Source organism: Phoca vitulina, unplaced genomic scaffold (genome assembly GCF_004348235.1).
Source record: "Phoca vitulina isolate PV1807 unplaced genomic scaffold, GSC_HSeal_1.0 scaffold5, whole genome shotgun sequence".
Taxonomy (NCBI): Eukaryota; Metazoa; Chordata; class Mammalia; order Carnivora; family Phocidae; genus Phoca; species Phoca vitulina.
The window spans coordinates 22,145,064-22,158,593 of NW_022589708.1; the positions used below are offsets into that span (position 1 = coordinate 22,145,064).

Consider the following 13,530-nt stretch of genomic DNA (forward strand, 5'->3'; position numbering starts at 1 on the left):
GCTCTTTGAAGAATAAACTATATGAAGTAATAAGAATGTATATTTTATATTCCATTAGTCATTCTAGGGAAAACCCATCAAATATTTCAGCAATATTTTTCATTAAAATTGAAGTAAAATTTCATTAATCAATTCAGAACTAAGATAATTAATCTAGCCCTGGTGAGGCTCAACTTGGACTAAATATTTTCTAAGACTTTTTAACACTCATTTAGCATGTTTGAAATTCTATTCTTGAGGTATATATATAATTTTTTAAGATTTTATTTATTTATTTGACAGAGAGAGAGAGAGAGACAGTGAGAAAGGGAACACAAGCAGGGGGGATGGGAGCGAGAGAAACAAGCTTCCCGCGGAGCAGGGAGCCTGATGCGGGGCTCGATCCCAGCACCCTGGGATCATGACCTGAGCTGAAGGCAGACGCTTAACGACTGAGCCACTCAGGCACCCCTTGAGGTATATATTTTAAAATCATTTTCCCAGAGCCTCGGGTCAAAATGGCGAGCAGGCCTGCCGTTGCAGCATTAAGCCGGTGGCTGGAGGGTATTCGAAAATGGTACTACAACGCTGCAGGGTTCAATAAACTGGGGTTAATGAGAGATGATACAACATATGAGAATGATGATGAGAAAGAGGCCGCAAGAAGGCTTCCTGAGAACCTTTATAACAACAGGATGTTTCGCATTAAGAGAGCACTGGACCTGACCATGAGGCATCAGATCTTGCCTAAAGAGCAGTGGACAAAATATGAGGAGGATAAATTCTACCTTGAACCATATCCGAAAGAAGTTATTCAGGGAAGAAAAGAGAGAGAAGAATGGGCAAAGAAATGATGGAGTTGAAATCTGTGGTTGCAGCTGCCCTCAAATATTTTTAAGAAGTTGAATAAACCTGAAATATACAATTCAAAAAAAAAAAATCATTTTTCCATCAGAGTGCATGCAGCTTCAAGATACATTTTGAGAAGACCCAGGCCAAAAAATAAAAACCTCTATGTGAATCTCTGCCCCTAAAAATATGTATTATCATTAGCACAGAGACAGAATTAAGAAATTATTTCAAAAATATTATGTATGGAGGTCTATATTTGAGAAAGTAGTAAGTTATAAAGTACTTATTTACTGTATAATAATAATGATAATAACATTAATCAATCAAAATGTGAATCAGTTTAAGAATCTCATTGTGTTATAATTTTGTAATTTCAAAATTAAATTATATACAACTCTCCATACTATCCTGTATTTCAGTTTTAGAAGTTTTAATGCTTGGGCTGTATTAAGTTCTACTAGTAAGAAAGTAATTGTCACCTAAAGGTAGCACATCTTGATAATCCTGACATCCTTGTTCAGTGGAATGATGTCAAGTGTGAATATGTTATTAATAATCTTTCATGGGTCAAACCATTCCTTTGGCCAGTTTTGATCTCAAAGTATCCTCTGATGAAGCAAGTTGTATAGGTTTCCCACAAGTAGTTATTTCTCAAAACTCTTAGAATAACTTTTGTCCCATCTAGACATTTCTCTAGTCCTTCAGAACCTTCACATTAAATAAGAGACAAGTGTCCAAGGAGCGCACTCTAAGCCAACTGTGTTGAGCTGAAGCAGAGAAGTGCAACTTGATTTAAGTTTCTCTAACTTAGAAAACAAATATTTTCAATAACAGAAATCAAGATATGTTTGGCTAAATTCAACTGATTAATTAAGAAGTGTCTCTATTTATACTGAACATATTTTAAAATAAATATATCAATCCCTGTAGACCAAATATGAGTAGGATTTGGTTCTTTCTTTTTCAAGGAAGTCTTATTGAGAAATCTTAAAAAAAATGTCTACAGAAAATATTCCTCAACACTGAGTGACCTTTTTTGCTCCATCCTCATATTAATAAAAATTTAGAGTCAACAAATAGAGCCTTAAGAAATATATCTCTCTATTATAAGAGTTAAAATAAATAAATTATTCAAAACCCCCAGAACATAATAAACAATCTTAAATTAATTTCCTATTCACATCTATGGAAAATATGAAAGATAACTGAAAACAATGTGTCCTAAAATGGTGAGAGAAAAATGAAGGAAGTATTTTAATTAGACCTGATGAGTCAAAAATCCATTCAACTTCTAATTTTCTCTTGTTGAAAGTGAATAGGGAGATACCAATTTTCTTTCTGAATCCTTAATTGTGTTATATAAGTAATTGCATTTAACACATTCAAAATAGGAAAACTGAGGGTTAGCCAGGTTTCGTTACTTTTTCAAGGGTACATAAATAATGAAAGGGAAAGATTTATCTAATGTAAGACTTATCATTAAGCCGGAGTTTCAGTCAGACTGGGTTAGGCTATGCTATGGTGCAAATATGCCTACATCTCAAGGGTTTAATTTCAAGTAGAAGAAAAAAAAAAGTTCTTTCTAACTCACGCTACAGGTCTGTTGCAATTAGGTTGGGGGCTCTGCTTTATCTCCAGGGCTGAGGCTGAAGGATTTGTTATCCGGGAACGAGACCAGTAACTTTCACATGTGAAAGACAATTCCATGAATCATATACCAGATCTTAAATGCTTCTACGTTTTTTTAAAGATTTTATTTATTTATTTGATAGAGAAAGAAAGAGCATGAGCAGGGGGAGGGGAAAAGGCAGAGGGAGAAGCAGGTCCCCTGCCAAGCAGGGAGCCCAACAGCAGGGCTTAATCCCAGGACCCTGGGATCATGACCTGAGCCGAAGGCAGACGCTTAATGACTGAGCCACCCAGGCGCCCCTTAAATGCTTCTACCTGAAGGATCTTTTGAAGTAATACTGATCAAATGTAAATCTATACAACCTCTTTAGAAGTCAAATCAATTTGAAAACTATCTAAGTTCAAAGTATGTGTATCAGTTGATGCTAAAATTGTTTGAGAAATCTGTTTTAGGAATATACTCAAAACCACTCACAATTTATTGCCCAAAGAAGTCACATGGCCATCCCACCTTCAGGGAGTATGAACTACATTTGCCTCAAAGAAGGACTGAAATCTATTTCTATCTCATTCACTATGTTTGAGGGCATATGTATATATGTACGTTTATGTGTGAGAATACATAGATGTGAAATATTTCTTATACTCATTTCAATAAATATTTCCTATTAGTTTAATAGGGAAAAGTTTTCCTATTACTGTTAACTCACTATTACAATAAATTTGTAATTTACATACATGTACTGGTTTTACACACATATATGTGTGTATATGAACATATAACTGTTCTTATATTTTATATACATGTGTTATGTGTGTAAATATGTATGTGTGTGTATGTGTATATATATACATATATGTGTATGCATATATAACAGTGTCTGTTCTTATATTTTATATATGTGTGTTGTGTGTGTGTATATATATATATATATGTATACACATATATCTTTTGTTTAAGCTTCTTTTTCCCTTTTGACTCCACACATGTTTTTTTTTTTTTTAATTTTATGTTTCCAATTCCATTGTCCTTCCATTGATAGCTTCTGGAATTCATTTCATTATTTGAAAGAACTTCTTCCTTTACAATGTTATCAATATATTTGATACTGTATTTTTCCATATTTTAATGTGTCCTTAAGTTTAGGTAATTGATTCATCCCAATAATGAATTTAAGTAGATATCTGGCTTTATTTATTTTTCAAAATAACTACATCCAAAATGATTTAGTAAGACATGTATTCTCTCTCTGTTATTTTGAAATACAACCTTTAGCATAAAGTTCCCATTGTTATTTAATACTTTTAACTCTGCTTTATTGCTATGAATGTTTCTTCCTCAGCTCCACAAGTTTAAGCATCCTAATATTAAAAGGTATTTTAATTCCTATGAAGATTAGGTCTTCATAGTACCATTCTTTTCAAAATCTCTCTAGATGTCCTCTCACATTTATTTTTCCACAAAAACTTCAGTATTATAATACTTATTTCAAAAACTTAAAGTATCTTATGTTACTTTTATTGTTTAGGTTAAAGTAGGACTACTTATTATACATTAATATATTTACATATTGAATTTAGCACCATATGGATTAATATCACTACAGAAATCTTTATGGTCTATGCTGGGGAGCATTTTAATAGCAACTAAATAATACATTTATTAAAGTTCTTACAGAGTTTATCCCTGAAGCGTTCTGAGCCTAGAGCAATTTGGGGGGTGGGTATGAGCAGGGAAAGGCATTCTTTAAAAAAATCTCAAGTTTTCAGAATGATTTGTGTTTTCAGGTTTTCATCACTTCTATTGTCATCTTCATAAATTATATTTTCTCAGAAACACATCGTTTTTCATGGTTTCCAAATATTTAATGCATAATTTCGAGTAAAACACTAACACAAAATATTTAGTTTACTGTTTTATCTGTGCGTGTGTTTTCACATTTTTCAATTGTATTCATGATATCATTTTCCCTTTATCAGATATATTAGTGCTTTATCACATTGGTTTCTATAATGTATTTGACTTTTAACTTTTTTGACTTAATTTTTAATTAATTATTTTGTATTTTAGGTATAATATAAGAATTCTAATGTGCCTATGCTTTCTTTGCTGTGTGTTTTATTTAATATATTTAAGTGTTAAAACCATTTATTTTCACTCCTTTGCAATATGAATATAAATATAATACAAGGCCAGAAGATTTTTCTCAGTACATAGCTAATAACCATGTAACTATGGTTCTAAATATAATGGTTGTGTTAATGTTAACATTTTCTAGTGTCCGTATTAGTTTTTAATGTTCTGTTTGATTTAAATGTGTAATGTATGGTGATTAATATAACATAATAAAAAAAAAGTGTTGAGTTTTATATTAAATTAGTTTTATTATTTTAGTGATAATTTCCTGAATGTCTGAATTCTTTTTGTATGTAGGTAAGGGGATAACATGCAGCTAAGTTTTGAAAAGAGTTGCATTTTATTTTATATTGTTATTAATTTTTAATATCTTCTTTTTTATAAGTTTGCTGTAAACACTGAACAGCGTATGTCCGTATCTCAATCTAATCCAATTCTAAAAAAAAAAATGTTGAATAGCAAAATTTAAGAGAGAGGGATTCTATATTTTATGTGTTAAGTAGGACAAATAACACATGTTGAACCCACAGAAACACTGTAAATGATTTTGCCAATAATCACCACATCAGTTTTAAATCATATAAAACAATTTCAGCATAAAGTAATCAATACACCTATTACATGATTATTAATATTCAGTATATTTATGAGTTGCTATAGTCATTTATAATATGGAAAAGTATTATATGATATGGTATATGAATTACATTTTCCTATATATTTCATGGGTCATAAAATATAATACAAATAAATAATAAAAACCTCATAAAATAATAAATTTAATATTTAAATAGATGACCAGATTCTAACTCAAGAAGTAGCTGAAAAGAACATAAAACAAAGCAAATACATAAATTGCAACAGCACACTTTGTTTTATTTCAAATATATATTTAAATTTTTCAATGTTTAATGCCATTTTTGTTCTGTTCTTTTCTTGGGAGAAAATGATTTTTCAAAAATCTGGATAGTCTTTGACTTTCATGCTGTGGTATCTTTTTTCGTTTTTGATATTTTGTTTTTCTTTTATTTTTGGATAGTATTATCCTAGTTTTGATTCAGTTTTCAGCAGTGAACTACAATTTTTAGTCCTTTGAATGTTGATATTATTTTCTGTAATTGTTTATGTTTTATTTAAATTTTGAGCCATTCCAGCTCACTTTTCATCCTTTATCATGCTAATATACCTCCTGAAAAAGACTTGTTTGAGATTTTGCTTCAATGAGGCTTTATTTTTCTTATTTTCTTGAGTATCATGGAAACATATTTGAAATTTTCCTTTTCTTGAATTGATTTTTATTCCAATTAAATTATTTTTATGTATCTTTATTTGATTTTGTAAAATTGAGTCATCCTTGAATCTCTGGAATAAATCCTATTTGATTATGGTGAATGATTTTTTTAATATATTGCTGAATTTGGTTTGCTAATATTTTGTTGAGAATTTTTGCATGTTCATCAGAGATACTGGTTTGTAGTTCTCTTCTTTTTTGTGGTATCTTTATCTAGTTTTGGCATCAGGGTGATGCTGGCCTCGTAGAATGAATTTTGGAACTTCTCCTTCCTTTGTTTTTTTGGAATACTTTGAGAAGAATAGGTATTAACTCTTTAAATGTTTGGTAGAATTCACCTATGATACCATCTGATTCTAGACTTTTGTTTGTTGGGAGTTTTCTAATTATTGATCAATTTCATTGCTAGTAATTGGTCTATTCAAATTTTCTATTTCTTCCTAATACAGTTTTGGAATGTATATGTTTCTAGGAATTTACCTATTTCTTCTAGGTTGTCCAATTTGTTGGCATGTAATTTTTCATTATATTCCCTTATAATACTTTGTATTTCTTTGGTGTCAATTGTTATGTCTCCTTTTTCATTTCTTTTATTTTTTTTTAAAGATTTTATTCATTCATTTGAGAGAGACAGAGAAAGCACAAGCACGGGGAGAGCCAGAGGGTGAGGGAGAAGCAGACTCCCCCTCAAGCCGGAGCTTGATCCCAGGAGCTGGAGATCATGACCTGAGCTAAAGGCAATTGCTTAAACAGCTGAGCCACCCAGGCACCCCTCTTCTCTTTCATTTCTGATTTTTATTTGAGTCCCCTGTTTTTCTTGATAAGCCTGGCTAAAGTTTTATCAATTTTGTTTATTTTTTCAGAGAACCAGCTCCTGGTTTTCTTGATCTGTTCTATTGATTTTTAACTTTCATTTCATTTATTTCTGCTTTAATCATTATTAATTCTTTCCTTCTACTGGTCTTAGGCTTTGTTTATTATTCTTTGTCCAGTTCCTTTTGGTATAAGGTTAGATTATTTATTTGAGATTTTTCTTATTTCTTGGGGTAGGCCTCTATTACTATAAACTCCCCTCTTAGAACAGCTTTTGGTGCATCCCAAAGTGTTTGGACCATTGAGTTTTCCTTTTCATTTGTCTTCTTGTATTTTTTTTTTAATTTCTCCTTGATTTCTTGATTGTCCCATTCATTGTTTAGTAGCATGCTAATTAGCATCCATGTATTTGTGTTGTGTTCTTTTCTTGTGATTGATTTCTAGTTTCATATCATTGTGGTCAGAAAAGATGCATGATATGATTTCTATCTTTTTAAATTTATTTGTTTTATGTTTTAAATGAATGTTCTGGTTACTTAAAGTAGCATAACAATTACTCTAAAATATAGTGTCTTGAATATAAAATTTTATGCTCTCCCTAAGGAATCAAAATCCAGGAAGGGCTTGGTAAGGCAGTTTTTATTTGAGATCAGTCATGTCATGAATTTGCATTGTTAGTGTGAGTACTGCAGTTATCAGAAGGTTTGATTGGTCTGGGGAATTCTTTTCCAAATTAGCTGACTCAAATTTCTGGAAATTTAGGGCTGGTTCTCGTTTGGGCTTAATACCTCTGTTTTTGGACCTAACCAAGGGGATGCTTGAGGAGTCTAATTATATGGCAGTTGGCTTCCCCCCTGAGTGAGTGAGCCAAAAGTCGAAGGTAGAAGCTGCAGTACCTTTTATGACCAAGGCTTTAAATTCACAAATCATGACTTCTGCCATATTTTAGGGGTTAAGTCAGCTGTAAGGACTTTGTCAGACTTACGAATAGGAAACATAGATCCCATCTCAAAGGAGGAATGTCAAAGTCATTTTGAAAGTCAAATTGGAAGCTAGTGTGTAGAATACATATTTGTGCAGCCACTTTTGGAAAATAAAATAGGCCAGTTTTCCCTCTGACCACAAATCATATGCTTCCCACATGCAAAATATACTAATTTCCTCCAGCTAAAAGTAAAATGAACAGATAGAGACATTGGACTCAAAGTATTATAGACAAGTAATTGGCTGAAGACACTTCTCAGCTGCAAATACCTGTTAGTTTTTGTTGGAAAAAAAAGAAGCCTACAAAGGAAGGACCAAAGGCCAAGAAGCAGAGCCAAGGACCACAGTGACTCATTGCTAGGCAATAAGGCTAGAACTAATCCAGAGACTGGTAACATGTGCCAGTCAGATTTCATAATTGTTGTGAACCAGCAGCTCCTACTTTTTTCTGTTTTCTGCCTTTAGAATGGAAACGTCTATTCACCAGTTGGGTAGATAACTCACCTCTCATGTCTTCAGATAAAAAGAAACTGTATTCAAGAAGCTATACTCAAGGAACTGCACAGCCTTTCTGAGAACTGATGGCTAATCCAATATGGGGTTTTGAGGAATCATGGAGATAGGGGATTGAAGGACTCTCAGAGGTGTAAAAGGGTTGATGTCATCTGTAGAACCATGATTATTTTGCTGGTTGATTGATATATAGCCAGAGGCTTGTTAATTGGAATGAGGTTGTCCAAGATTTAGTGATTTTAAAACCAAGAGTTTACCACCGATTGTTTGGTTGGTTAAAATGTTTTTACTCATTCAAATTGTGGTGATAGATTGACTGGCTCTAGGTGGTTATCTCTTGCGACATTGCTGTTGTGATGGAATGACCTGGGTTTCCTAGGAGTGTAGAAACTCTTTTGTATTCTAATCACATATAATTCTCTCTCACAGCCCTCAGAAATTCTTTTTTCTTGTCCTTGACACATCCACATAAATACCTCTTTTATGTAAGACTGGAATTTGTAGGAGTGCAGGGAAAAGAGATTTATAGCCCATTAGAGGCCAACCAAAAAAGCTATGAATAGTGTCCATCTCATAAGTTGCTGTAAAGATTAAATGAGGCTATATATATTATGGAACCTATAACCTGAATAGTATCATGCATATCTAAATGAAAATCTAAATGCATTTTTATGGTGACTAAATTTAATTAAGGAAGCAGATCAAAGACTTGTCATTGCTTGCTTAATTCTCAGTTTTTGAAAAAGAATAAAATCAAGAATTCATCATAAATTTTCAGCATTTCTCAAATATATACAAAAGCATACCTTCCCAAAGTGTGCAATATTTCTATTTTATTTTTAAAAATAAAAGCAATTTGTTTGTATTAAACATTCCAGCATACCTATAATCTCGGCATTCATATTTTTAGCCAGGCAAATCTCAGCAAATAGCACAAAAATAATTAAAAACAAAATCTTTGGTAAGATAGAAACTAAATTTAAATTTAACATTTAATTTTTCTCTTAAATAATATCTGTAAAAATTCTATAGAAAACATCATTCCTAAGGATAAAATATTAACAGCATATTGAAATACGTATTCTGGGAAACCTGATTCTATGTGTAGTTTAATTTTATAGATGGTGAGACTGAGGATTAGGTTGGCTAAGCTAATTTGCCCAAGGATATTCACCTAGAGAGTGGCCCCAACAGGATGAAACCCAAGGCAGCTTGATCTATAGACATGCTCTTAACTATCTTTATACACAATCTCCCTGGTGGGGAGGAAAATATGTGTTATGACCCTCCGTCAGAGGGTCAAGCAGTGGGCAGGCACTTGGGTAGATGCACATCACTTGGTAATCATGGTTTCTGAGTGAAAAGTTTATTGGTTTGTTTTTAGGCAGAGTCAAAATGTTCCCATATCAAAACAACCACTTCAAGGCGGCCACATCAAGATGATCCTGGCATCAAAATGACTGGTGCCAAAGCTGTGTGTCAGCAAATGGACTATAACGAAACAGCCTGTATGAAAATGGCTGTAGCCTACATTTGTTAAGACTTGCCATCAAAGGAATGCTTTCTAGAATGTCAGTGCTGTTTAGAGTAAGATAAGATGAAAAGTTGTTTCTTTCCATTGATGCTCCCCCTTTCAGTTGAGAGCCGACTTCACCACATGGGACTGGAAGACAAAGAGGCACCGCTTTTTATTCCCCTGGGACTCCTCAGAGACACCTGCTACCGGGTGCTCCCCAGCCTGCCGCGGGAAGGGGCCACGCGCTCGGCTCTTCATGCATTACATGGCTTTTGATGAAACCTGAAGATTTAAAATAATATAATGCGGCAAATTCCGGAAGTCAGAGCCTACCTGCTTTGTTGCTTTTGCTGCCTGTTTAGTGACTTTTCTGGGTTAATTCTGTAAGATCTGTGTTTTTGCCACATGTGGCCACTAAGTCTCTGCTTTATTAGCTTCGCGGCCAGGTAATGACTGGACAAGCCCTCCATCGTGTCCCCTGCTGTGGGGTGCTCTGCGGGTCCCTTGACCAATATTAAGAAAAGGTGTCCTACCTTTTCTTCAAGGGAAGAAACTTCCCTTGAAGATTTCAATATGTGAAATTCATCAACTCTCTCCATCACCACAATTAAAAAGTATAAATGACATATGCTAAATATCCCATTCATGTTAGCAACAATGATTATAAAATATATCAGAATATACCTAACAGTAATGTCCATCGCATATAAGTGAAACTATAAAATCCATTTGAGATATATATGAAGACCTAAATAGACAGGTATATAATTCCCTAAATGCACAGATATAATATTAAACGGACATTGATTCTCCCTCCAATACACCTATACATTCAGTAAAATACCAATTAAAATCTCAATGGGATTTATCTTGGAATTATCATGAATAATGTTAGGAGACAGGGAAAATTTTAAATATGCACAACCAATTGGGGATTAATTTTCATCATTTATAAAGGATGGACAAATGAGTAAATAAAATATAAGGAATTTTGTAGAAAAATTATAAGTATAAATCTATTATTTTACAAAATTATTTAAATGACTTTATTTTTTTAAAGATTTTATTTATTATTTATTTGAGAGAGAGACAGACAGAGATAGTGAGAGAGAGCACGAGCAGGGAGGAAAGGGAAAAGCAGGGAGCCCGATGCAAGACTCATTCCAGGACCCTGGGATCATGACCTGAGCCAAAGGCAGATGCTTAATCAACTGAGCCACACAGGCCCCTATTTAAATGACTTTAAACATATGAAGTACTGCTCAATTTCACCAAAAATCAAGAAAATGAATATTGATGCAACAATGAGATTGGCAAAAAATAAAATGATTATAATAACTAGTGCAGGGAAATTTGGGGAAATGAGAATACTCATACAATATTGATAGGAGGATATATTTTTAAAGCCAATTTGGCAGTAACTATTAAATATAAAATGTGCATAACCTTTGCCTCAGCAGTTTTACTTCTAGAACTTCTACTTGAAAATAATTCAATATAGATGCATGAACAGGATAAGATTGCTTTATTGTTTATAATAGTGAAAACAAAAAAAAAGAGTTTTGTTTTTGAGGGCTGCATCAGAAGCCATAAACAAAAAAACTGTTTAATCATGCTATATCCAAACTAAGGATATCTCAGTAAGCAACCATTTATAATAAAACACATACACTAAAATAAATTGTTGGTATGAAAATAGATCTACAAAATATGAAGTAAGATATGTTAGTGAAATATATATATATATATATATATATATATATATATATATATAATATGATACTACTTAATGCCTCAAATAAACATATGCACATAAATACAGAAAAAGAATGACCTGATACACAAAGATATTCTGTTATTACTAGCAAAAACAGGAAGAGATGGGAATGATAGACAGTAGGTACTCATTTTTTTTTAATAGATTTTGAATTTTCATACTTTTTTTTCAAAATACTAAAACTCAGTTGAGAGCAGTTACATTTATGGAGGTTTGTTTGGGAGAGAAATAATACAACATTTCCTATGGGATATTTTTATTTTAAGTGACATTCAGGGACCACTTGCATTAGCACTACCTGGGAAGACTATTAAAAATTATTTTCCCCTTCTCATCACACACTTGTGGAAAAATAATCGATAGAAATGAGTTTTGTATTGAAGAAAAAAGCTTTTAATTGTTATGTACACCAAAATTTGAGAACAACTGATTTAGATCTAATGTTTGAAGGAATCCACCAGAGAAGAAAGTTGCATATCTAGAAGATATTATCTTTCTATATTATTGTTCTTGGGATTATGTACTCAGAATTCATCAAAGTCTCACTACAAAAACAGCCTTAGGAAACCTGATGCTTTATTTATTCAAGGGAGCTGGTAAAGATATTTTCCTGTGAATATATCATTGTAATTATGCATACAAAGTATTATTTTAGACAAGTATGTTGTCTTCAAAGTTATTAAAAAATATTTAAGTCATTTAATTTTGCATTTATTTTTATTTATCTTCCAGGAAATACAGAATTAAATGTGCGACAACACTACTAACAGTGCCCTCCTTATTCTATGTTTTATTTATTTCTATTATTTCTATTTTATATTCCAGTTTTATTTTAATTTGGGGTATTTTTATGTATAAATGTGAGTATTCATATTTTCACTTTTTAAATTTAATACATGTTAATAATCTCTAACATTACTTCCACTCACATAGTAAACAATAGATAGATGATAGATGATAGACAGATATAGATAAATAGATGATAGATAGATGATAGATAAAAATGCAGAATAAATATATAAGTAATTTCAAGGTAGATTTTCTTAAAAAACAAATTCTGGATATATATATAAATGATACATCGATTTTAAAATGTACCTCAATTGGGCATATCGTATCAATTACTTATGACATCAAATATTAGTCATATTGCCAAGGCAATGAAACTGCATTAGAATTCACACCTAAATGATAGAAAAATCAAATAATAAATGAGTTTCAAATTTGCAAATACGACTAAAAATAATACTATGTTTTAGAATGCTCATGGTAAATTACATAATGTTTTATTTTTTGCATAACTTTATTTCAGCAGGTGAGAAAATGTATTAAATGCATCCCTTATTTTTGGTGTTGTTCTCAAAAAGAATACAGACTTTTGTCTCATAGGGTATAGGTTCCAGAAGCTAGTAGATATACAGAAATTTCCTAAAATAAATCATCAAGATTATTTTTTTTAAGATGTATTTATTTATTTGAGAGAGAGAGAGCACCCGAGAGGGGGGGAGGAACAGAAGGGGAGAGAGAGGGACAAGCAGACTCCTAGCTGACAGGGAGCCTAATATGGGGCTCGATCCCAGAACCCTGAGATCGTTACCTGAGCCAAAATCAAGAGTCAATGCTCAACCAACTGAGCCACCCAGGCACCCAAGAAGATAATTTTTAAGATTTAAAAATATTTTAAAGAAAAAATATAAAGAAAGTAAAATAAAACTAATGTAAATAAGAATTATGGAGGTATAGGAACAGTTTTTGATAAACATATTTTTAGAAGACAGAAATGCTAAAAGCCTCAGGAATTTCTTCTCTAAAATTTTGATGCTTGTAAATCATAAAACACCAGAAATATGTTAATTATGTGTGTGTAAATTTTCTTGTTAAGGCCCTGTAGGAGTTGAATTTATTGTGGAATATAATTATGAGTTTATTACAGAATTCGGGGGATCTGTGAACTTGGATGGGGAAAACTACACTTTTTTTTTTTTTTAAATTTTTTTATTGTTATGTTAATCCCCGTACATTACATCATTAGTTTTAGA

At 32.2% G+C, this 13,530-nt stretch overlaps 1 protein-coding gene across 1 annotated transcript; it reads left to right on the plus strand.

Moving 5' to 3' along the window:
* The first annotated feature begins 497 nt into the window (after window positions 1-497).
* Window positions 498-833, plus strand: LOC116631283 (cytochrome b-c1 complex subunit 7-like). The gene has a single exon (XM_032402467.1). It carries the CDS (start codon window positions 498-500, stop codon window positions 831-833), a length of 336 nt encoding a protein of 111 aa, XP_032258358.1.
* The last annotated feature ends 12,697 nt before the right edge of the window (window positions 834-13,530 follow it).

Bases quoted from the DNA above. Each gene is read 5' to 3' on its own strand.
- LOC116631283 (XM_032402467.1), top strand. From the start codon at position 498: ATGGCGAGCAGGCCTGCCGTTGCAGCATTAAGCCGGTGGCTGGAGGGT.